This window comes from Bombus affinis, chromosome 16, assembly GCF_024516045.1.
Source record: "Bombus affinis isolate iyBomAffi1 chromosome 16, iyBomAffi1.2, whole genome shotgun sequence".
Classification (NCBI taxonomy): Eukaryota; Metazoa; Arthropoda; class Insecta; order Hymenoptera; family Apidae; genus Bombus; species Bombus affinis.
Genome location: NC_066359.1, coordinates 4,547,375 through 4,572,941, shown reverse-complemented (window position 1 = coordinate 4,572,941; position 25,567 = coordinate 4,547,375). Strand labels below are relative to the sequence as shown.

Here is a 25,567-nt window from a genome sequence, read left to right as displayed (position 1 = left end):
CAAGACTTAACGTTCATAAAGAACTTTTATTTAATAGCTATCTTTACATCTAATATCATAATCCTTGAGTATAATACATTTACAAGTAACAGTTCATACCAGGTAAATGTTTCTTATTAATAGCGATTCTAATGCTCTTGTAAAAGCACAGAAATGCCATCGACGTCGTAAAAGGTATCCAAGAACGATAGGAACAATGGAATTTCACATCAACATCGTTATACAATAAATATCGAACTGCATAATAATGTATATATCTCGCTTATTAGTTGGGAATATTTATACTTCTGTTTTCAGATTTTCTCGGAGAATCGAAGATTATATTTTACGATATAAAAAGATGCTCCCTTTTTCATTGTGCTCTTTTTCAGTCCAAAAAGATAATTCTAAATTTTTCGTTTTCGTTTGAACATTTTTTTCTCTTCCAAACGTAATTTTATTTTCATATTAAAATATATGTATATTAGTCCTAAACGTTTTCGTGTGTGATAAATATAATAAATGTATCAAATTTGCACAAAAAAATAGCAGTATCAAATTAGGACGAATTGTTTTAGAATACTTCGTATGTCGATCCTCTTGCAAAACCTGCTTGACTAGCTAACACTAACAATGTACAGGTATGATGAAAGAGCTGTGCATACTTGTTATTTCCATCTGGTTTTCCTCGTCCTTATCTTAGAAATTATATATATATAAAAAAAAAAATAATTCAAACTAGCTACCCTTACGCTCTAGATATCCTCGCTGCATTCCTTAATTAATTAATTATTACTTTAAGTACACACCAAAGGGGGTTCTGTGTAACGTTATGGAGTCAGTAGGATCTCAGAGAACTTTCAGTCATCATTCGTAACGCTTTAAATCGTTATTTACAAAGATTGTTCGCAAAAACCTTCAGCCAAAAAGCGTTTTCAAAAGGAACTCCAAAAATATTGTTCTGATATGTAAGATGGTGATTTTTGATTATGAGAGATTTGTTTTTTTAGATTTTTTTTAGATTATTGGTCCTGTATTCTTGCAGTTAGATCTGGGTCTTTTCGCATAATGATTTGTCAACCAATATTATTATTGTAATTTATTTAATTTTTAAATTATAATTCTACGATTTTGAGTGACTTGTAATTTGTAAAATTTAGTATTATAGTTATGCAAGAGAATTTATTAATATTAATACCTTGATGTATAAAATTTGTCTAATAATATTGGTTCACTTGTGCAAAGGGGCTTCGGAAATTTCTCGAGATCCAGTAAAAAAAAATTGGGGAAGTGTGCTCACACGAGACAACTTGGTTTCCTCTCTCGTATATATATCACAGTTGCAAGCTCTGCTCGAATAACTAAGTTGGTATAGTTACAGAAACGGAAATTAAGTTGGTCAACGTTCGTTCGGGGGATTTACCGCTTGTTACGGCTCTTCATGGTGAAACGTCTCCAAAAGTTGCCGCTTTTCTTTGATGGCGTTGCAACTGGTGTATCATAGGGGTAACTAGATTCGTCATCCGTATCTTGTGCATTGGGAGTTTCTCTAGTGGGGGAGCCACCGTGTCCAGAATCTCTATCTCCGTCACCAGAGTTCTTTTCCAGACCTGGAATACAAATGAATTACCATTCATTATTCTTTTCTATTTTTCAAGGACTTATTTTTTCATAAATAATCTCCTTGAAATATAACTCTAAGAATTAATACACACATCAATAGTAGGCTCTCAATCAGTCAAGTAGTATGCTATCAGCTAGTCAACTAATAAATTAACACACTTGATAAATATTAACACCGAATTACTGAATAATAATTCAACAATATTAAATTTAATACAATTTGCAGAATTATAAATTTGATGATATTAGATAACCTTAAAAATACATATATCTGGAATTGTATGTGCTTACAAATAATAAAACTTCAGTCCAATTGGCAAACTTTCATCAAAACATCTCAATTAACATATTTATGTATTTTTTAGGCTGATCCTGGAAAATGAATGGTTTTAAAAAAATCCTACCACCTCCAGCACGGAGCATGTCTAGGAACGTGTTCTCCGCGTTGCCACGTGTGCGTCCCTGTTTCTGCGATGGTGTTCCAAAACTCAGGCTCTGAATATTGATTTCCGCCTTGAGCTGTTCTGGCGGTATATCGTCTACCCGGAACTCGTTCGGGTCCTCGACGAATGCCTGTTGCAGGTCGCGCATGATTTTCTTGCGGATTGTTTTTTTCATGGATAGGTGTCTCTCCAGGTGTTTTACGTCGCTTTCTGTTAAAGTCTTGCTGTTATCACGACGACGCGACTTCTTCTTCTTACTGTTCTTAGGACTCTCTTCTTCACCAGAAGTTGAACCGACAGACACGGCACTGTCGTGTCCTGGCGCCTTCTCTTCAGCTTGGAGACGCGTGTTCTCCCATTTATTACCGAATCCAAAGATGTCTCGGAGATGGGGAATGTTCCTGTCGGCTGTTTGCTGCCTTGCCATTATTTTTGTTGCTTGAAGTTTGGGAATGATTCAACAGTTGTTTAATTATTAATCTGAAAAAATATTTTTGATATTTAAAAGATTATAATCACTAGCTTATACATTTGCTTATAGTTTTGTGTAATAGCTGTAATAGCTGAGAGGTAACGCTATACAGAACGGTGAATAAATGATCAAATATTTGAGCTAAGCAGCAATTCAATGTATATAATTATTTCTTACAAGAAGTATTCAACTCCCATACTAAAAATTCACAAATATTTTTCTCCAAATAAGGAAATTGTTTATATTCTTGTATTTAAAAATCTTCTGCTCAAATGTTAAAAATACACTACAGTATAGTAATTAGAAAGCTGCATATTTGTATGAAATGATCATTACTACATGGTCATTTACGCAGCTTGGTTTGAAAACGAAATAGAATATAACTAGTGTCTAAAACTAAAATTATACGTAAAATGGCCAATCGTAGTATCGTAATCTGTCACCGATAATAATTAAACGTACGGCGCAAGCGGTTTTCCAGGCGCCGTTAAATTACACAGTTTATCAAGGAAGCTGCTGCTTTGAAGGAGCTTTAACGCACGACATATTCCCGTTACCGTAAATACAGATCGTATATAATGCATTCACCATGCACACATTTCCTTTTTCATAGTGGACGGATACACGGACTTTAAATCGCCGGTGAAGAAATCCGAGTAGCCCAACCGGATTCTCGACAACTGTTCGAGAGATGAAAAGGGAAAAACTGATTTACCGACGATCAGCAAATACCCGTTAGACTATAATGTTCGCCTATATATGTTACTTTTTGTCCATCTTTTTCCCTTTGCAGCTGTAAATGGCTATGGTAATTGAATTTTATTGAACTTCCGCAGAATGAGATTAACCAAAGTAGAAAATTCCAAAATAAGAAGTATTTAGGATATAAAAACCGAAGAAAGGAAAGATGCAAAATTGGCAAAATCCAAAATCGAAGAATCCGAAATGAGAATATTCAGAATAGAAAAATCTAAAAAGGAAAGATCGAAAATAGAAAAGTAAAAAGTGAGTAAATCCAATTCTTTATTTTCTAACTATGATGAAAATTCCCCAGATTTACTTTCTTAAGGTAGATTACCAAACTTTACTCCCTTAAACTAAATTAGTCATAAATAAGCAATAAATTTGGAGTAAGTAACAAAATAAACGAATTAATAGTATCTCTATAATGAATTTGCCTCTAAAGTCACCAACAGAATGCAGAAATGGCAAATGTGGTCGAACGCAGTCAAACACCCACGCTTGCATATTAGAATGCAACCGTAAACGCGTGCACACTTCGTGGGTCGTGATGGAAAAAGAACTTACTAGGTATAAATAAAGCGGTTTCTCACGGCGCAGATGGAAAGTGCGCCAAGGGAAACGTGGGCGAGATTTCGCGTTATCGATCCTGAAATCGGACCGCGCGGGCCCACGCTGAATCGCGTAATAGCCCGCCTGTCTTTTATTGACGAACAATAACCAGCTAGCTTTTTATTAATGCTCCAATAACGGCTGCTTAGTCCACTTCTGTTCCTAGATCTTCACTCCGCTAGAACCGTAATCTGGTCTCGCGTGCTTTGTTTTACCCGATCCCTTTGCATTCAAATGTCTGATGTTTCTAGCACGATGTTTGTATATGTATATACGCGTTTTAGAATCTTGTCATGGTACAGCAATCGTGTGGATAGATAGGATCCTTTGTTCTGGTTCTGCAGTTTGATGCAACGTTAATGCACCAGACAATTAGGAAATCCCCAACATTAATTTATGTAAATACAGTGAATTATAAGTAAATTTTTAAATTTACAATCTGTACTGCGTTTTCTTATTTTTATTCAAATTTTGAACAAGATATTCATTAATTTAAAAAAATACCTAACTCTTTGAATTAAAATATTGCAGTGGGGATTTCAGTGAGTATCCTAGAATTTTTTCGAATTATTTGAGAACCTATAACAGTATATAATGGGATCTAAATGAATTTATCCTAACCTATATTCCTAATCCTAACTTCCTAAGGGAAGTAATCCTAACCTATATTCGAAGTATGGTATCGTTGCTATTCCTAAAAAACCTATTTGAACAGGTTAATTTAATTCCAATATTAAAAATATTTGCATTGTTTTTGTTTGAGTATAGGACGTTGAGTTCAAACAACGAGTGATTTAAGAATACGAATCGAGCGATTACGAAAGAGTTATTCGCATAGGCTTTAAGTATGCATGCTGTGTGCACGCACGTGGTTCTCCAGGATACCGGTCCGAGAGTCGTGAACTGTTACGCGGCCCGCAATCAACATTAACACGCTCCCCATTACGTAGGATGATATTTATCCGAGGCAAGACACTCGGTGTCGAACAATGACTGCAGCTAGCTATTTAACATTAGAACGAAAATGAATCACAGATAATTTTTTATTACCACAGTGATAAAATATTAGAAATTAAAACACGTTTTCTTTTTTAGCATCTAAATGCATGAAAGACACATAACTATCAAAATGAAGAGAAATAAATGAAATTTTTCATTTTCTGGAGAGTAATTTATAGACTTTACTGAGTTAAGCAAAACAAGAATTCTTGTTAAATAGTGTAAAATCTGTTGCAACGTTTCTAGATTTTTGGACTTCACTGACAATAGCAAATAAAGTAGGAAATAAAAAAAGTAATATATCAAAAGCTGTTTTAGCAATTCTGGATTTTTGTATATTAATATGCCACATTAAGTAAAAAATAAAAGAAGTAGTGTATCAAAATCTGTCAGCAGTACTACTTTTGAAATTAAATTATAGATTCCACTGAACATACCAAGCTAAATAAAGAGTAAAATAGAAAAGAAAATAATGTATCTAAATTTGTTCCAGCACTTTTAGAATTGTGGAAACTAATCTACAGACTCCACTGAGGATACCAAGTTGAATACAAAGTATGAAAGAGCAAATAGTATATCAAAAGCTGTCACAGTAAGGTATCATGACATGAAAGCACTTTAGGCTAGGAAATAAATTAAAAAGCTTGATTAAAAGCTTCCATAACGAAGGTGTAGCCTAGGCTCAGGTTAGGAAGAGCGATTTCCATAGCTTTTGCAACGGATCAACAATATACATATCTCAGTCGCCCGGTGGCGAGCTGGTTGCCAGGCAGCGAGTTTCGTCCAGGTAAACCGCTCCTCTCGTTTCCTCTTTCACCCGCTTGTGCCTCGTTCCGATACAAACGCCATATTACCAGTCTATCGACGTTTGATATCGGTCGACCGAGCTCAGCGGTGCGCAAACTCCCTTGATACGGGACAAAACAAGTTTCAGACACAGAAACTCTGGTAGAAGAATGTCCAGGTGTTGCTCATTTCATCAAGAACTTGTTCTTTTACATGTATCACATAACCTATTTTGGGGAATTGCACTTTAGAATGAATACATTTATGATAATTTGGAGAAATATCTTTTCAAGGATTTCGTAAAAGAATATTATAGAAGACTATACTATAAAAGACTCAGCTATAAAAGATATATTACATAACTAAAATTATTATCTTTTTGGTAACATGGAAGGTTGTTATATAGCATAGCAAACATCTATATAGCATAGAACTGGAAAAAGAATTCCATGGCAAGTAATGTACATTACAGAGAAAAATATTGCTATATATGTGAGGCATAAGATTTCTTCAAATTCTTTTCAATTTCTACTTTTTTCTCTAGAAAAGATTTCAAGGTCACAGTTGAGCTAGCTTTTCATATAGTACACATAAATCTTTCAGTAATATTTATGGTCTGTGTAGCGTAATCTGGTTGTTATCTAATAATTCAGTGCAAAAATTTCATTTTCAAAATTCTTCTTTTTTTTTTTTAGAAACCGGAGAAGGGAAAAGCATTTACTGTTGCGTAAACCAGTCGAATCTTCTGACGTGTACATTAAATAACTGTTATGAAACATCGCACTATGGACAAAGAAAATTTCTTCCTAGTAGATTACTTACGCGAGTTTTTATGGATCAAATGCAAAGATTGAGTTCATTACATTGCAAATCCTCTTTAATTTCAGTGCATTACGAATTTTTTGCATTAGGCCCTGACTCCCAAATACAAATCTAATGGCCTAATATCCAATGATCAGGTTGGTACCATTAGATTTAAAGTAAGAACAATCTGTTGTCATTACATATTTTTGTTATAATTTATTTATAAATCATATATTAACCTATTCATATGTAACGTTTTCTCTTCTTTTCAGTTATAGAATATGCCATCTTTATTTTGAGTAAAAACCTGAGACACCCTATATATGGGAAATATATTGCTGCAGTTGTGTTCAGTGAATTCTGTGTTACAAAATAAGCGTTGATTCCGGTTCGATCGCTGTTACAAGATTAATAAGCGCGCTCGTAAATTATCGTCGGGCACGATACAAGTTGCGCACCACTGATTTAATGGATGACTCTCCCGGCTTGGTGTGGTAATCACAGTAAAAAATCTTTCGTTCGAACGAGCTTTGGATCCTTGGTAATTTTGTCGTCAACAACACTCCATGCTCCTCTGCCCTTTAATTATGTATTACCAAGAGATCTCGAAAAATCCACGCGAAAAACGTGGCTGTCATGAAAAACTATGACGCTGCTTGGTTCAACGACATTGTAGCTGAATACGATGGTTGAATAGCGTGGAATAATTGGACGAGATTCATTATTTGTATGGAAATGGTACAGTTAGATAATAGACGGATGTTTATGCAAATTTGTGTTATTATGAATATGATTCAAAAAATGGAATCCATAGAGCAATTATTTATTCACTAAATATTATTATAAGTGTTATGAAAACTACAGAAGGTAAACCTATCTTTTTATGTCTTCAACATGTTATGTACCTATTTAATCTTTGTACGATTGCAATAGAGTACTTTGACACTAAAAATCCCCAGAAGAAATGAAAACAATTGAGATTGTAGTGAGAGTTGCTATCCAAATCTTTGGAAATTTTTTTATGGAAGAAAAACATGATAAGACACATTTTGATTCCTTTTTACAGGCAAGCTCTGTTGCAATTCGTTTTATATATCGAGCATTGGATTTTTCAAATTTAATACGTCATTAATTAATGCTATCAAAATGAAGCAAACTTTGAAATTAACCTAAGCTCTTAATCATCTATGAACTATGGATATAACACGTAAACATTCATAGTATAATAATAAAAAATAGTAAAAAGATTCAAAAATTTTTTACATGACTATACAATTAGATGGTTATGCAATAGTTGTGGAATAATTTTGATAACAATCAGACATGATCTGATAATCATAATTTGCAATTTTCATTAAAATTCGGAGTGAGCTATGGAACGGTATCAAGGGAAGAAAACTCGTAAAACTTGTTAACGGCGGTAATTAAAGTGGTTGGTGAAAAAGTCTGACACTATTACATGAACGGGATAATAATTGCTTCATAATGATATTTCTGATGAAGATAATGTTTCACGGATAGTTGTTGCCACCTGTACTTTTGGAATTTTTTTCCTTCTTTTCCATATTTTTGTGAGTAATAAGCTTGCCTCATCATGCGCTGTATGATTTCCAGGCCAGCCGCTATTTGGCACGTTTTCAATATTTTTTTCCAGTCATGCTTGCTTAACTTTTTGTGTATCATTACTCTTCTTTCCCTCTAAAAATTTATTTCATGCGTGGTTGTACGTACACATGACCATGTTAAGTAATATATACACGAGCAGAATTTTTATAGTGGACCTTATAAAAGAACTTTCCTCGCCGAGTTTCTTACGTGATCACAAAAATTCCTTAAAAATTGTATCTTCATAAAAGCCAAGTAGAATCTGACCCAATACATTTTACGAACTACCACAGTGAACAAATATGGGAAACAAGTCTCATAAGATAAAATTGAACGAAGTCGTAATATCAGTTACGTTTCAGGCCTAACTAATGATTACACTAAAGACTTTTATGCACTCATATGACATTTAAAAGTGTAAAAGCGCAAAAGATACAATTATGTGCAAAATTGGTGTAGAAAAGGTGAAACAATTCTCTGTCTAAGTTTTACTCTTTTTAATTGTCTTGCAGTTTATTGATGATGATCGAAAGTAACTTGGATCTATTTTCAGGGGAAGTTCTTTATTCTGAAGCAAGAGGACCAAGTGGAAAGGCAGAGACTGGTTATTAGCGTACGAAATAACGCCACAATGTACCGTAAGCCTTGGTTGAGCCTTCACGCATGGTGGATCGAAGCGGACAGGACAGGAGGAACAGGCAATAGCACACGATCGATTCGTGGCTCGTTACAGAGAGCCTGGTCGAAAGTTCGAACGAGGCCCGTACATTAATATTTCCGTTATTGCGCGCACGAGCACCGAGGTTATGCCTTTCACACAGCCAAGTAATAATACGGAAAGTGATCGTTCCTCTCCCAGTCGGCTGATCGATCACGATACGGATTTTAACGAGCCTTCATGCGATTAACGCCCCACTGATCACGCAAACCTGACTTCAGCCTACTTTATTAACTTTTTTTATGATATTACATTAAGCAGAAGATCGCACTTAGTGTTAATAGAAATTTAATGGATTATAGAAGGACACACATGTAATTTTAATTGCTAAATGGAATATGTTTTTAACGTATAAGATGAGAATAATTAAGGAAAAAACAAGTATAAGAAGTTTGAAACAGGTTAGAGGATTAGCAAAGTGGAATTATGGATGCTGAATAGATAGCGTATGTTGGAAAAACCCAAGTGATTAATTAATGATTGGTTTAAATGGTACTTGTGTCGGGATAGTAATAGAGCAATTAGTAGTAGAGTAATTATCATTCGAACATGGGATTCTGAGGTCTCTGTGGTTTCATAACACTGCTAGATCCATTCAATCTTGGACTTCCTTTCGAAGAAGTTGTTGATCGGCTCTTAATACGGCACAGATAACTACTGCACTCTGTTCATAGGATTCTTGCACTGAGACGTCTTCGACTTGTCAATGTTGTAAACACAGACTCGCAAGAAGAGACATCTTTTCAATTATTTGACCTATCGCAATTCAAGCTTTAAAATGAGATAGCTAAATGTACTAAATTTTAATCAGCTTGAACAACGAAACTCTAAATTAGTTAAATTAATCGTCAAGACAAGGATCTTAAAGAATCAAAACAAGCCACAAATCTCAACTCGGAATAGCATTCAGTTTCTAATCTTGCAATCAAACCATAACAATAACAGCAATAAATCAAGAACTAACGAAAAAAGATCCTCAAGCGTCGAACCACTCATGAATCTCGACGCAGAATTGTGTTTGACTTTTAAGGTCGTAATCAAACCTTGACAGTTCAGTTCCACAGATCACTGGTAGATCCTTAATCCAAAATGATCACATGTACACCACTGTTTATTCATTTTCACATAAATATGTTGATGAAGGAACTGTGAAGAAGCGAATGGACTGAGAGGAGAATAACGTTTGAACGCGTTGTAGAATATCCGTGCAAGTCTGTGGCCGCGGCACGACTAAACGCCGATCCAGGACTTTCACTTTGAGATCCAGTCGGCCCTCTGTCCCTTCTCGAGCCGATTATTCGTAGCACACCCACGCTCCCCAACTCTGAATCACGATCGAATTGTTCTTACGTGGATAATACCGTTCCCTGACTGGACAGAGTGGTTCTCTGTTGATACAGAGACGGACTTTCCTTAGATTTATCCAGGAACTAAAAGTTAACGTGGTTATCCGGGTTTAGAGGATAAATGACAGTCTGAAGAATGTTGTTTGCAGGAGATTGCTATTGCGAAGAAGATAATTGAGATAATTAGAAGATTCTTGGCTAAGGTTCATATATGTAGGTGTACAAAGAAGTTGGAAGAAATATTGATTGTAAAAGTATCTGAACATATTAGCTATTTAGTATAGTTCATCTAAAATTATGGAGAGTGTATATCAGGATATTTTATGAAAAATAAGAATGATGGTCCAGTAGTTTGAAGGTAAAATAAATTATACTTCTTAACAGTTGGATACTTTAGGTAACTGTATATATAATCCCTCTATGTCTTCTTTATAAGAATGGTTGAATGAGATAGTAAAATTTAGAGTTCCCAGATGTCTGCATAGGAGGAAGAATTAAATGGATTGATGGAGAGTCGTTAATTAAAATTTATGATACTAAAGTATAGTTTGAAACTCAGTGTGTGGCAGGTTGGCTACAAGAACAAAGGAAGATTTTAGAAAAGTTTGTTATCAAAGGAGCTTCCCAGAAAATAAATAGTAACTGTAAGTAACTAACAGTAACTACAAGTAATGAATATCAATGAATTAATAAAAATAAAGATACTGGTAAGGATACATTAGTAAGAGTTTCTTGAATGATAATAAAAATTGAATAATTTTATGAATGTTTACTTTAGATTTGAAAGAAGTACAAATATAGGAACATACCAAAGGAATTCGATGAACAAAGGACACGAACGGAAAAGTGAATGAACTTCGCGTGTCAACAACACCAGAAACCGCTCAAAGTTTGCTATCATAGTTCGTTGAACGAGGAACGGCCGAGGAAGACGAAAAAGAGTCAGCGCTTACGTAAACGCGCTTTCGTTTGTTTTTCAAATATGCACCGGCTCGATCCTGATTCAGCACGGAAGAGCATGTGGCTTCTACCAGTTCACTGCGATCCGTCTCGCTGATATAATCAACCAGTAGAAACTCGACTTTTCACTCGAAGAAAGCAATATAACAATTATTACCTAAATTCTAAAGTTTCGATAATCACTCGACCAAAGAAAGTTTTGAAAGATCGGTCAAATTTTGACGATTTTGGAACACGAAAATGCGACACTTTTCCAAAAAGTCTGAAAATTTGTCATGAAAAATATGGGGAATTAAACGTTCTCTAATCTAGAATGTGTGAAGATTTAAAGATTTGGAACTTCGAAATTGTGATAATTCGATAATTTCAATGATTGATAACTTAGAGATTTGAAAATATGAAAATTAGAAGGATTGGAATTTTGAAAACTTGAACACCTGATAATTTAGAAATTAAAGAATTTGAAAGTGCGAACAATGAAAAATCTTAAAGTTTCTAAACGAAAGCGTGGATATTAATTCCAGAATTAATATTTTGAATTTCGTTAAAAAAATATTATTTAAATATTGATATCGAAGTTAACGCATCGGTTAACAAGGACGAAGCGTTTACTTTTGAACATAGATGAATGAAAATTAATACTCCATGGTAAAGGCGGCAACAGAAACGTAATCGTGGCGGGTTATATCGAGTCCCAGCTGTTCACCTCCGTCAAGCATAATCCATTCCCTGACTTTCCTCGTTCTACAGTTACTCCAGGGTGAAAGGTGAACCATCTCCTTTCCCCTCGAACCCGTACTGACAGGAGGATCCGCAACTATACTTGTCAGAACCGATTACAACATCGTGGCTCTCCCTGTTTTCTACTACGTTCTTCGAGAATGAATCCTTGAAAAAGTTGATTCACTAGACCACAGGAGGGTTGCTGTTCTATACTCAATAAAATGCTACTAATTATAGTGTGAAATCTTACGGAGTTACTCTGATTTATTATTTATTAAAAAAAATAGTTATATATTTTTAGTTTTTAACACTAGAGCTACCGATAATTAAGACGAAGTTAGTTAAAAAGATAGTTAAGCTATTTCTTCCAAAAGCAGTCAAAATGACTGGTCTTTAAAAAATACGTAGTAATAGAATATTTTTATATTTATTAATTTATTATAATCTTATAAAAGGAATTCCATATTACGCAGTACATTTTTGGTATTACTAATCCATCTGGGACTATAATCTGGAATTTTTTAATTTGCAAATTTTCAAATCTTTTTCCTTGAAGCTCGTCAGTACTTGCTTGTCAGTGTTTACGTGTCATGCTTACACAGCGTCACCTGCATAAACCACCTTCGGGAGCGACTAGGCCGTGACGTCAATGTAGCGTTATCAGCAGCCAGTGCATCAATCAATGGATCAAAATCTTAAATTTCTAGATTACTAACCATCCAAAGTTTTTAATTTCTTAATTACCAAGCAATTGGGAGTTACAAAATTATTAATCTTTCAAGCATCTAAATTGCAAATTATGAATTTTCATAAATATAAATTGTAAAAGAAATTAAGCTGAGTATTGGAAGAAGAATAACTGATGCCTCAAGGATAGTACAGTGATCGTCATTATCCCAAAACGAGCAAATTTCGTCAGCAAATATCGTAGAATAAGGCCAAGGAAAATAAGAGATCGACGAACAAAGAGAATCACTCGCTTACTGGAATCGTATCTAATCTTAATCATTATTCTATTCGCATATTCCTGTTTATTATTTTCCCGTGCCCTCGCTGCCAGTCACCAACACGAAAGTGACATCATATTCTGTTCACGAACCAGTTCTCATTGACTTTAATACCAGCTCTCTATGGTGGAGGTCTGGAAGATGGTCGTCAGGTGCGGTCATAACCTCGCAATGGATTCGCAGACACGTGTACAAGTCTTTTGAGTTCTGACATAAGTTCTAAATAAAAAATTGCAGAGGCGTTTATATTTTCGTTGAAAACTTGACGTTAATAGGGTTAAAAAGAGAAAAACTCGGCCGAACACGTGAGAAACAATGGCTCCTTCGTTTTGCTTGCAAGTTGCGAGGCGGTTTGTGTGCAGTGCACGCTACACCGAGCAGAAACTTCAATCTCCATTACATAAGAGAATAGCCGGTCCTCTTCATCTTTTTCCTCTCTCGAGTCCATCGTTGACGTTGAATCACCATAGGCGTCTAGACGAACTTAATTAAACCCAGACACATAACACACCCTACAGATTTTTGGCACAGACAATAATGTACCAACATCAAGTTCATTTTAATTTAAATCAACGATACGATAATATTCCAGCATTGATTTTCTGATAAAACTTATAAATGAAGATTCAAACTTAACGGGCAAACAAATTTTAATTTATATAACCTAACCTTCAAAAGTAGATCCTCCTAAATCTCTTCATCCATAAATTAATAATAATATTAATTCAAAATTAATAAACAAATCTTGATTTACGTAAACTTGAATTTTAAAGAAATGGATCTTCTTAAGTATCATATACGCCAATCTCTATGGGGAAAGATTTTGCAAGTATGGGAAGCCAAACATCAGCTTTCCAAAGTAAAGTTCATGCAGGGACAGCTATGAAAACCCGGAAGGGTTGGCAAACCAGTTTTGTGACAACGGTGCAGCGTTTATCGATTATCTTCTTAACCTACGTGTGTCACTGGTTGTCTGTCTTGTATAATTGTCATCGATGCTAGCACCATCTAACCCAACTTTTCGATTATTTCTATCATTGATATATGTATGTAAATACGTTCTCGCCTTTCTTTTTGGAGGTTAGATAACATTGGAGAGTTGGAGGCAACACGCGGGCGTTATAATGTCCCATCGAGGAAGCAGCCACCCACAAAAGAAAATCTGCCGTGTAATAAAAGGTAACGGTGCCTGGAAATAATAGAGTACGATATATCAACAGAAGGCGCCTCTATACTTTGTAATTTCACGTTACACGTAGTCGTACGTTTTTCTCCGCTATATTTCATTTTCTTTATCCTTCGTTTTCTTTCCTTGACAATGTTTTTATAGTTTTGTTTTTAAAACATGATTTTATATTTTATGAATATACATCTTTAATAATTTTCATAATAATAAGCAATGTTACAATAATTTCTTAATGTCAAGTGTGAGTATATTTTTTAAATAATTTTACTGTCGCCGTAAACGTTGTTGTAATAATTTTGTAATGATTTCGTTAGAGTTGTATGGTTGCAAAAATTATTTTTATATTTAGGATTCATAGTTAGTCGAATGTTTGATTGCAATTTTGTTAGAATGAGTAACGAAGTAATGGAAAACAAAGATGTCACTACTTCCGGAAGGTAGTTTCGCGACAACTTCCTGCTCATCGCGATGTTGCTCAAGAAACGTCGGAAATAAGGTTGGAAAATCGTGTTCCTGCCATCCAAGCATCGACCAATGAAGTTTTCTCTGATGTAACAATCATTGCGACATGATCATCAACGAAGATAACTATAAAATACGTGTGGGAGCGTTTCCATTATTATAATATTTTTCCTTGATTTTTTATTGTATAAACTTTCCACTGTGCCTTTTCAATAATTACTTGTTAAACTCTGCTAAACAGTGTTGTAAGACAGATATATAGATATCAGAAAAGAATTAATTTGAGCCCTTATTCAATACGAAACAAAGAATTATATTGTCGCGGATTTCTTTCAACAATTATTTAATTGGAATATTTTTTATTTTGTTATCCTTGTTGTATTACTGTTATTAAATTTTGTGATAGAAATGCAATCAAATTAAGATTAATATAATATAATACTTAAATTACAAAAACTATGATTCAAACAATATACGTGAACTTTTGCCTCATATTTTTAATTATATAAACTTTAGTTTTTCAGTGAATTATCATTGACATAATTAAATTAAAATCGATAACAGCACTTTTTTCCTTTTAATGCTTTCTACAAAAATGTAGATGTTTACAAATTTGGGGCTCCTCTATTTATACATTATTTGAATAACATTTATATACCTTTCTGTTTTATTTATGTGGAGCCAATAATAGATTTGCAAATAATTGCATTAACAGCAAAAGTAACGCATTATTCATGAAATAAGGAGGGCCGTAATAAGCCCCAAAGAGAAACTCTCCATTCACGATGCATGCTCTTTTCCAAAGCCGACGATTTAATGCTGGCGTCCTCGATTTGACGGGAAAGAACAATACTGCGAAGAAAAATATGCATTTGCAATATACACTCTTAAAAGATACGATACTGATGAGGCGAAGCAACGATCCACAGCCTGTTTGCTAATTAATTAAACACTCTAACGTCACTAGCCTTATAGAACAATAAGAAAATAAGAGATGATCGAATCTGCAATATTTACACAAACTAGTATATTTAACGAAAGAAGACTGCTTTGTTTAAAAGTAAAAAATTATTATTAAAACAATTCAGATACAATTCCTTAAAGTAAAAAGATAGAATGTATAATAATTTCTTTCCAATTATTTCTTAATGAAAAATTTATTCGTTAATGAAATTTGAATGAAAATTAAATAATTACAAGAATAATTGTTATACTTACTATAAATCCCATTATTATTATAAATTTTATTTTTATTATTTTTCATGATAATTATAAAAATAGAATTTATAATAGATTCTGCAAAATACTTAGTTTCATCGAATTATTACTCTTCGATAAATTCCAAAAATTATGTTTCTATCTTTTCTTCAGCTAGTAAGGAAAAGCAGCGCCAGAAATTTTTGTAATAAACAAAACTACAAGAAATATTATTAATTGGAGATTAATTGAAGATCAGAGAGCTTCTGAAACGCGGCAATACCTTTGGAAAGACGTCCGACAAAAATCCACGGAGATCGTTAAGTTACCTTACAGGCCGATTCAAGGACAGACAAGTATCATCAGGATTGCGAGTCATCCTGCTTGTTCTTTATACTCTTTTTTTTTCTCCTTTTTCCTTGGACTCCGGCGTCCTTCCGTCCCGGACGCTCTTCTTTACTCGATACTCGTTTAAAACTCGTTTTTAAAACTATCCACGAAAGTTTATTAATTTCATTTATACCGACTTATAATTGGAGATTAGATTCTATATTATTATATCCTGATTCGATTAGATTTTCTTATGGTAAATCAAAATTTTAAATATTCTTCTAATCTTCTTATAGGTTTGGAAATTTGCAAAAATTGGGTTAAGATTAAAAATAATTGATGTAATTATTGATGTAAAAGTTCTTTATCCTTATGAAGATTAATTAAATTCTGTGTAATTTATTGTGTCAGTTTAATTGCGTTTAATGAAAGTTTAATGCCAGGAGAGGAATTTCTCTGGTAGGCTCTACATCTGAGAATCCCCATTTATAGGAACTCTTCTATAGTCTTCCATATATAAACATAACCTTTTTTCAGAAAGGAAGAAAAATTATGGAAGATTTTGTTTCAAATGTTGGAATGTTTCTAAGAAATGATGTCTTTTTATGCCACAAAATATGCGAAATACCTTTTCTTAATTCTATGTATAATTTATGTAGAACAGCATAGAGATTTCATTGGATGATATTAATTGGTATAGCTATAAAATTATAAAGAGAAATTTACATAACCTATAATCTAATAATTCACTAATGATTATAATACTGTCAATTAATAAATTATTGTGCAACAGGTGGAGAATGTGAAAAGAATGGTGAGAAATACAGTAATTTATAGTTTGGAAAGTGAATGACGCGATAATTCAACTCCTGTGAAGAGGTAGAAGAATGAAGTTGAAAAAGTCAGGCACAAACTTCTTGATGAAGGAAGTTGTTTGCGGTCGAATGAATCGGACCTTGGCAAGAGAAGCCCAGACGATGCGGTGCTGGAAACAGTTCAAAGGAGTCCGCGGCACGTCGACAAGACGTCCCCTTTGTGGGATACCGTTCGACCACCGAGCAAGTAACGAGATCTCAGTTCGTGGAACTCGCCATAACGACCCCGCCTCTCGTTTGTCCAGAAATTCATTCACTAATTCTCCTCTTACCTTCTGCTGTCACAACATTGATCTGTTTCTTGATTAAATATCACCAACGAGTCTTTGTGGTAGACAAAAAGTATATTATGATCAGAGATGATCAGTAGCTGAGAGGTTAGAATTCTATACCTAGGGGAAGATACATCTTCACGCATTTGTGAAGTAATATGTAATAAGAAGTTACACCGTAAATTGTATACAATTAAGTGTACGTTCATCACATTGTTAAAATGGGACGTGAAAAAGTATTTAGAAGAGGGCAGAACGTATTGTTTCAGTGAGAGGAGGTTAGGAGGTTGTTTACTCGAACTGTTACATCGAGTTCGATCCCCCAATTGTTTGGCGGAGAGCGTGTATCGATCGAATGGTTCGAGGAGTCAAGCGCTCGCACGTGTCCGCACCTTTTTCTTTCTTTGCAGACATTGGATACTGTATACGCTGGATGCTGCGCGAAACCGTTATGCAACCTGCAGCGTATAAGTGGTCTTTGCTCGCCCAGATTCCCGTTGCCCTGTCTCCGCATCGTTTTGATCATTACAAAATAGCTATGGAAAATTATAACCTACTCATCCAAAACTACAAGTTCTCCTCTTATTAATTGTTAATTACGAATTTACCTTAATTAGGAATGAGATAAAAGTTTTATAAGAATTAATTTAAAAAAATAGAAGAAATGAAAAATTGACTAGGTTATATATTTTCACGATGGATAAAAACAGCGTAGCATTGGAAATAAACAACGTTGTGCAATCATTCTTGACGTCTCGACCGACTACAACGAAACCACATTTTACTGCTTGTTTAGCCTTCGCATTTTTCAATACCAGTTCTTTGTACCCACGTAGATGAAATATATATGTATGTAGTTCCAATTTAATTTCAGATTGGGAAGTTTCATTTCCACTTCTCTAATGTCATTTAGCTGTTACAGCTATACAAAACCATGGTTATTCACATCACGAAGACATCTCCCTGTTTCCCGTGTTCTATAACGTTTTGAAGCAATCGTATAGCTCACTTCAGAAGCGACGTTCATTGTTTTCTCTGTATTATGCTTCACTGTCTCAACGCGTTTTGAATTCTTCCATACAATTCAAACTCGATATATGTACTTTTTTCAAATGTACTGCTTAAAACAATGATCCATCCACTATTGAACTCGAAAATGCCATCTACATCAGTAAGTATTTGTTTGAATTACTTCTTTGTATGAGGCTACATATATTTAATAACTTTGTCAAACTATCCGAGAAACAAATTTTAACATTTTGTAGATTAAAAATTGAAAATTTTGAAATTTTGGAAATTCGACGGTTGTCGAATAAAATATCTCTCTAACTTTACTTGCACTTTGTACCATTTTTTAATTTAAAGTTATATACAGGTACATTGTAAAGCGGATAATGTCACGAGGTATTTAAGGCGACAGGCTCCCACGAGTTACCGTCGGCGTCATCGACCATCATGATCCCCGTGTTTAGTCTCTGGCTCCATTTCCTTCTCCCTTTCGGCCACTTTCCTTCTTGTCCCTCCTCGCCCCCAGCCACTCCCTTATTCGCTTTCAAGTACTCTTCTCTTCTTTTGTTTCTCTTCCCCTTTTCTTCTCGCTCCACTTGTATTTTTTCCTTCTCTCTTGCATTGTTTTAGTATTGAATATTTAATCGTTTAATGTCTCTTAATTTCTACTTCAAATATTTTGGATATTTTTTTATATTCTAGTCTCGAAACTTCCCATAAGTGCACAAAAAATCGCAGTGTAATAATTATTATGGAAGTTACAGCAATAAGTCTTAACAAACAATATTTTTTAAAAAAGATCAGCTATAAAAAAATGTCTGTTCACCATATTTTTCGTTCTTTGAACAAATGTTTCTTGCTCTGCCCATTTCTTCCTACTCCTTAATCTATTTATGACCGATTTCAATTCCTTCTCTCTCTTCATCTTTAACCTCCAATATATCTTCCCCCTTCTGGAATCGTGTTCCCCATGTAAGAAGAAGAATGGAAAGCTGTGACGCGATTTACGACCCTGTTTACAGCTTCCGGAAGGAGCATATCGACTTCACGCACGCACTAGGTAAGATTAGTTACCCTAACCACTAAAAAAAACGCCTAACATCGGTGATCCTTCCAGATGACGAAAAATGGACGCAAATTGGGGTCAGGAGGAGTGGCATCACATGTCCAAGGTGTGCATCAGGTAACCATGAGCGCGTTTATCGTTCTTTAAAAGAGATTCGAGCGTCGTGTGGACACTAGCAGAGATGAAATCAACTGAGGGAGGGGTTTCCTCACCCAAGGTGATCCGGTATAAAAGCGAGAGGCCATCAAGAGCGAGAAGACCACCTGACGAATCCTCACGCATAAAAAGAAACAGGATAAAAAGTCAAACTTTATTGATCAGAAAAAAGACAATTAGCATCGGGTCAAGACTATATTTAATATGATATAAAGCTTTCCTGGATCATAATTCATGATATTCCAATAATCATGGACACCTTGTATAATAAATACATAAAGGAATAAAAATCTGTGACTAGAAGAAAAAACATAAGAAACACCATTTGGTTTGAATTTTGAGGTTATGATGGACAGAAAAATGTAACTAGCGAAGAAGACGCGCAGATTCTTTGATGAAGTGCTTTTTTAATTAAGGTTCGAGTGCGTCATCGCTTCCAGATGTTTTAACGAACATTTTTTTGGCCAAACAGAGCTGATGTTCCAGGTTGTTCACCCCGATGACCACTAAATTAATTCTGGCGATGATATTATCCGCACCCCCGCATCCCTAGACCTTGAAGCGGAGCCAGTGACTCATTGTCAATGACTTTCCATCAATTTCCGCCTCGTTTCGTTTACCATGGGGAAGCCACAGAATCGCGAGTCATGGTTTTATTATCAAGCATCAGTTTAATTCCTGTTCCTCCCTAACAAAAGTTCTCTTTTTTTGTTTACAGTGAATCTAACTTTACTTTAGGGATTCTAATTCTCAAATGAATTGTTTTTTAGAGTAATTATAGAAGGATTAAATAGAAGTATTAGTAATAATGATAGAATTAGTACAGAGAAATAATTGTTAAGTGAGTAACCAAGTTTAAAAAGGCCTCGTTTTCTATCAATACGAAACTGGAGACCAAAATAAGTTAGGCCTTGAGGGTTTGACTATACATAGCCTGGTATACACCTTATGTACAGGGTCAAGTCAAGGCGGCGTTGTCTTGGAGGCGATTTTACGATGCAAATACACGTCGCCGCGATTTGTACAATTTTCTCTTGTTTGGCTAGGGAGCCGGACGCTGGCGCCGTGACGCTGCATTCGTTTCTGGCACGAAAATAGTCAGCAGTCGACGGAGAAGGATAAAGGCGGCTCAGTCGAATGAAAGACTAGCCTGAAGGCGACAGACGGACAAAACAACAAGTTAAGGGGAGAAAATCGAAGTAAACGCTTCGTCAAACCGTGTTCTCGCTGCCCTTTCCTCCTTTTACCAGCCATATTCTAAAAATAGTTCCGCCATGTGAGCAGGGAAAGTGCGTCCTTGAGTCTTCGGAGAACAAAGATTGCAATTGGCCAATCTGAAGGAAACCTAATCGAAGTATTAGATTATTATCGATTCCAACTTCATTTCAATTTTTTAAAGACGATATATTGAAATTTCAAGTTACAATATTCGGGGAAATATATTTCTTATAAAATTTAGGCAGTAGGCAATTAGATATTTAATCTTAAATTTTTTCAAATATAAGCATAGTGTCAAATGGAGTTAGAAAGAAGCGATTTTCTAATTTAGTAATAGCCTGTTAAAGAAACTCACTGGCTTCTTTTATTACCATACGATGGTAATTGCAGATTACGTGGACGTTGCATGAAATTTCACGGGGAAAAACATAATTCGGCCTAAATGGATCAAAGTATAACAGAAAGAACCGTGTAATTACAACGCTGCGCGAAAATGTGTGTACAGAGGCGAGGATAGCCGGTTATCCTGGAGGCAGCCAGTGGAACAAAGAGAAACTACCGGACACATAGAGCGTCTTAGGCAACCGGCTTGGTGATTTCGTAACTCCCCGCGCCGCCGCAAACTGTATCACATGAGAGAAGTTTGATCCCCGATACAACATACAACGTTTGCTGGAATTATGGCGTATAATTAGAGAACAAAAGAGAGACAGGTATAACTTAAAGTATAGTAGGTTACGCGTAAATGAAGATCTTAGGATAGGATTTTTGCTCATTTTTTATTTGAATGTCACTTTATGATTGAAGAGACTGAATGCTGGAAACGCCGTATATAATTAGAGATAAAATAGGGACACATATAACATGAAATGAAGCACAGGGTATTGGGTATAAAGAAACGATTCTTCAGAATTTTCAATGAGTAATGGCGGCAAGATTGATTGACTCTGTCAAATGAACTATTGAATGGCGCTTTTTTTTTCTAAAGAATCCTCGTTGTTTACAATGACGCATCGAAAAAACTGCGTTAATTGGTCGAAAGCATCTCGATGAACGGAGGAGAAATCGTCAAGAGTCGAATGGATGGAACGAAATCATTGTAGCACTGCGGAATCGATTCTTTGCTTGTTGGGCAATCGACAATCTGCAACCTGGAACAATTATTTCCACTCTCGTTCCGCGTTCAATCGATTAAAAAAAGACAATTTCCATGAAATTGTAATTATGCAGTTATATGATTGGTAGTTATTACATAATACATGCAATGTAGTTATTCTAAAAATACTATAATTCCTATACAATCAGACTATTCGAAGAATTCTAAATTTGGAAATTTGAAAATCTTACGTTGTGAGAATTAAAAGGAAAAAGATAATTTGAGCGTTTGAAAATTGTAAAATTCTAAACTTGGAGAATTTTTAATTTGGAAATTGCAGAACTATGAATTTTAAATATGGAAATTTCAGAACTGGGAAATTTTTAATTTGGAATACTGAAAGTTCGAAATCTAGAGAACTAGCAATATAAAAGACCAGATTTAATGACACCTACAAGTTTTCTATTTTATCAATGACGACCAGCGTCGTCAATCAGTTCGAATTTGTACGCACATTGGATCGATTATAACTGACGACAATCACCATAAATAATTATAACCTGAAACAAGGGTCGTACACTGAAGTTCATGGAGGATCGATCAGAAGTTCTTAATGGGGTGCAGGTCAATAAACAGCCAGATGTGTTTAATGCCATCCAAAAGACGTCCATTATTGATTACCATTAACAAAGATGGCGCGTGGTAATTAAACTCGCCCTCGAGACGCGTAGATCAACACTCTGAATTACCTACAACCCGTGAAGTGACATTCACCATGAGAGCCTTGCGTATCACATTATCACAGGGTTATTGGATTCTCGTTCAAGTGTAAAACTGGTAACAAAAATAAGTAAAGATAATTTAGAATGAAAAACACAGAGGTGTCACTAAAGGTCAATTACAAGGACTGATAGTTATGGTTAACCTAAAATTAATGTTCACATTGACCTGATCAGTGGCCTTTAAGTTGTTTAAAACGTTTCTTCCGGAAGAAAAGCGTAACGTGAGACAAGTGGTCCATTTGACCTTTGTTCATCTTCCCCCTTCAAGATAAGTTAGGTTAACTCTGGAAGTATAGCAAGTTAGATACGTCGAATTGTATAGAGCGGAACATCTTTGAATTTCAAGCTTCCTCCAAAGTAAATTAGCCCATAACAATGGCTGGAAGCCGACGGAGCGTGTGTGCACTCTTCCAGGTCAAAGTTCACGCTCGGTTGAGCTCCAAACATAAAGAAAACGAGGATATCTGCATCTCCAACATTATATGCTATAAATGTTCCCAAAAGACATAACCAGGATAAGAATTATTATTGTCAAAATTATTTTAGATTCACTGCCCAATTTCATCCTAACCTAAAAATTCATGATCATCTATGAGAAACAATATATGATAGAAAAGGACTGATCAATTAAAATTACGAGCTTCAGACACGTCTTTGCTATTTCACGGTCCATTTTACATCCAATCCACGTCCAAATATCCAAACCTCAAAACAACTAAAATAAGAAACAAAGGACCATCAAAAGTAATTGGCCAGTCAAAAGTACAAAAATCAGACACGTTTCTGGCATTTCAGGGTCCCGTTGTTCGACTCGTATTAATTACCATTGCCATAAATTCCCATGTTATGCGAAGAGACGAAAAGAAGTTTCTTGCTTTGTCGGCCCAGCATCATTAGGGTCGGCTCCCCACTCGATCTGTTCCCCTCCTAGAATTCCTGTTCTATTTCACACGAGTGACACGTAGCACGGAGAAAGACGCATTAGGGTCGAACGGAAACGGATATTAGAAAACGTCGGATTCGAGACTGTTTTTCCGCGACATCGTGATGACGACAACATCGAGATCTGACGAATAGACGTCGATGAAACGGCGACATCATCGAAGACGACCTCGATTCCATCAAGGATAAGGTCTCTAGAGGGAGATCCCGGGAGAGCTCCCCGATTACTTTCGCCATTCTAAACGCGCTCGAATTTCTAAGATATTCCAGCGTACATATTGCGTTCGACGCGATCGACGCTGCGGAGAAATTCGTGGGAACACGCTTGCCACGAGCCGCGATTTCGCGGCTTCTCCACAGGTTTCAAGAGCTACCGAGGTTTGCGTTTTATTATTTCTTGTTGTGGCTAAGGTTTTCCTTGGGTATTTTGTATCAGAAATAAAGAAAACTGTTATTTTAAATTTCAGAAGTTGAAAGATTCGAAAATTGGAAGATTTTATATTTGGAATCTCAAAAATTTGATGCTTTGAAGATTGGAAAATGTTTCATTGAGAATTTTGATATCTACGCGCGTTGAAAATTCTGTAAAATCCTAAACTTAAAATTTTGATCATTTTGTTGCTTTAGAATTTGGAAACTTGACGCTTTAAAAAATGAAGAAATAAAAGTTTGACGTTATGAAAATCGGAAAATTAAGACGTCGGACCTTTGCAAAAATCAAAAATTCGTTACTCCATATACGAACATTTTGGCAAAGAGACCAATGAAATGAAGAGCGCATTAATCGATCCGATATTCCTGAACTATAATTGCTCGGGTAGTAAGGTTAATTAGCCGCGGGTCAGTTTACTTGTAGAAACCGGTCTACGGTTGCACAATTTCAATTGATCCATTGAACCTTGACACAGTATATGTGGTTTTGCTTTCCAGGTGTAGCAAGGTGCATGTATATTTAATAAGATAAGAATTGTGGCGCGCCGCTTGTTCCAGACGATTGCTGATGTCATCTATTCAAATATCTCCGTGTTACAAACAACTAAATATATACTCTCAAAACAGTCAGAACATTTCACCAAAATCATACTAAATTTCTTCAAGCCTTATAAACTCCAGTAATTTCTCTCTATTTTATCGCAATTAAAAAAAAAAAAAGAAAAAACAAAAGTACCCAAAAAGAAGAAGTCAAAGAGTCAATAATACTCAATAACCAAAACAACAGAAAGAAATCTTAAAAGACTCACCGTGGATGTCATCCAACTTCAATCACCAAATTCTTCTAAAGTATGATTTATTTTATTTTGAAATATTTTTCAGTCACTGTCAAAAATTCTAAGTTTTTGAATATGTTTTGCTCAAGAGAAGCCACCAACACAAAATCCGTGATCACGAGCGTGCAGAGGCTCGCTCGGGACTGAAGAATACAGGATATAGCAAACAGCACGTCAATGAAAGAACACCGGCATCACCGCCGCTCATTCGAGCTTCTCCTGCACGTGCGCGTGCAACACGCACGCGTACACACGCTTCAAAGCGTGGATGGCTGGCTGCGTAGGGTCTGCCCTTCTCTCTCCGGACCCTTTTCAACATGATATCGTGGTATCGATTCGCTGAGATGTCGACTGGATGTTTCAACGCTTTTGTGTGGAAGCTGCAAATTTTTTAGATCGAGCGCGCTATGATGGATAGGCTCGATTATAATGGAATTTTGAAACAATCTTTGAAGTTATGATTGATGGCTGGTATTGATTTAAAATCTGTTTTATTGCGAGAGTGAATAGGAATTTTATCTAGAATGAAATGGGCGATTTCGATTTATTATTGGATTGTTTGAAGATAAGCTATAATTAGTATTGTTGATTCATTGGGGATTACAATGTTTAGATTAGATTTCAGTTGGGTTATTTAAGCACTTTTTGTTTTGTTATTCTCTTTATTAGAAGTAACAAGTTTTGAGATTTAGTTACCTATCTCTTTGGATTTTTTCCTTCGATCAACTTTATTACACAAAATATAGAATAGGACTAAAGTAAAATACTTTGTAGTTAAATAACTTAGTCTAAACTGTTGTGAATCACTTCTAACGCAAAAATCAAATTCAAATATAATTTCATTGTTAATTTGAAACTTTCTTTGAGTCGGCCCTTGTACTCCCAATTCTA

General features: G+C 35.2%; 1 protein-coding gene and 3 long non-coding RNA genes across 7 annotated transcripts; 3 read left to right on the top strand and 1 right to left on the bottom strand.

Moving 5' to 3' along the window:
* Positions 1-6: 6 nt before the first annotated feature.
* On the bottom strand, positions 7-24,859 carry LOC126925701 (uncharacterized). 4 transcript variants are annotated; one of them, XM_050741533.1, is made up of 3 exons: positions 24,650-24,859; positions 2,007-2,525; positions 7-1,589 (listed from the first exon to the last, which is right to left on the bottom strand). In XM_050741533.1, the coding sequence occupies exons 2-3, from the start codon at positions 2,470-2,472 to the stop codon at positions 1,399-1,401; spliced, it is 657 nt and encodes a 218-aa protein (XP_050597490.1). In that variant the 5' UTR covers positions 2,473-2,525; positions 24,650-24,859; the 3' UTR covers positions 7-1,398. The 4 variants fall into 4 exon arrangements, with proteins under 4 accessions (XP_050597490.1, XP_050597494.1, XP_050597491.1 ...); XM_050741537.1 differs by having other exon boundaries at positions 2,010-2,525; positions 24,650-24,857; XM_050741534.1 differs by lacking the exon at positions 24,650-24,859 and adding an exon at positions 9,826-9,971.
* On the top strand, positions 10,168-12,103 carry LOC126925712 (uncharacterized). The gene is made up of 2 exons (XR_007714082.1): positions 10,168-10,772; positions 10,907-12,103. It is a non-coding gene; the product is annotated as an uncharacterized LOC126925712 (long non-coding RNA).
* On the top strand, positions 13,841-14,808 carry LOC126925715 (uncharacterized). The gene is made up of 2 exons (XR_007714085.1): positions 13,841-13,997; positions 14,394-14,808. It is a non-coding gene; the product is annotated as an uncharacterized LOC126925715 (long non-coding RNA).
* Positions 24,100-25,532, top strand: LOC126925711 (uncharacterized). Its single transcript, XR_007714081.1, has 2 exons — positions 24,100-24,248; positions 24,339-25,532. It is a non-coding gene; the product is annotated as an uncharacterized LOC126925711 (long non-coding RNA).
* Positions 25,533-25,567: the final 35 nt, after the last annotated feature.

Bases quoted from the DNA above. Each gene is read 5' to 3' on its own strand.
- LOC126925701 (XM_050741533.1), bottom strand. From the start codon at position 2,472: ATGGCAAGGCAGCAAACAGCCGACAGGAACATTCCCCATCTCCGAGAC. The intron at 1,590-2,006 runs GTAGGATTTTTT...TTTGTATTCCAG, and splicing joins CATGCTCCGTGCTGGAGGTG to GTCTGGAAAAGAACTCTGGT.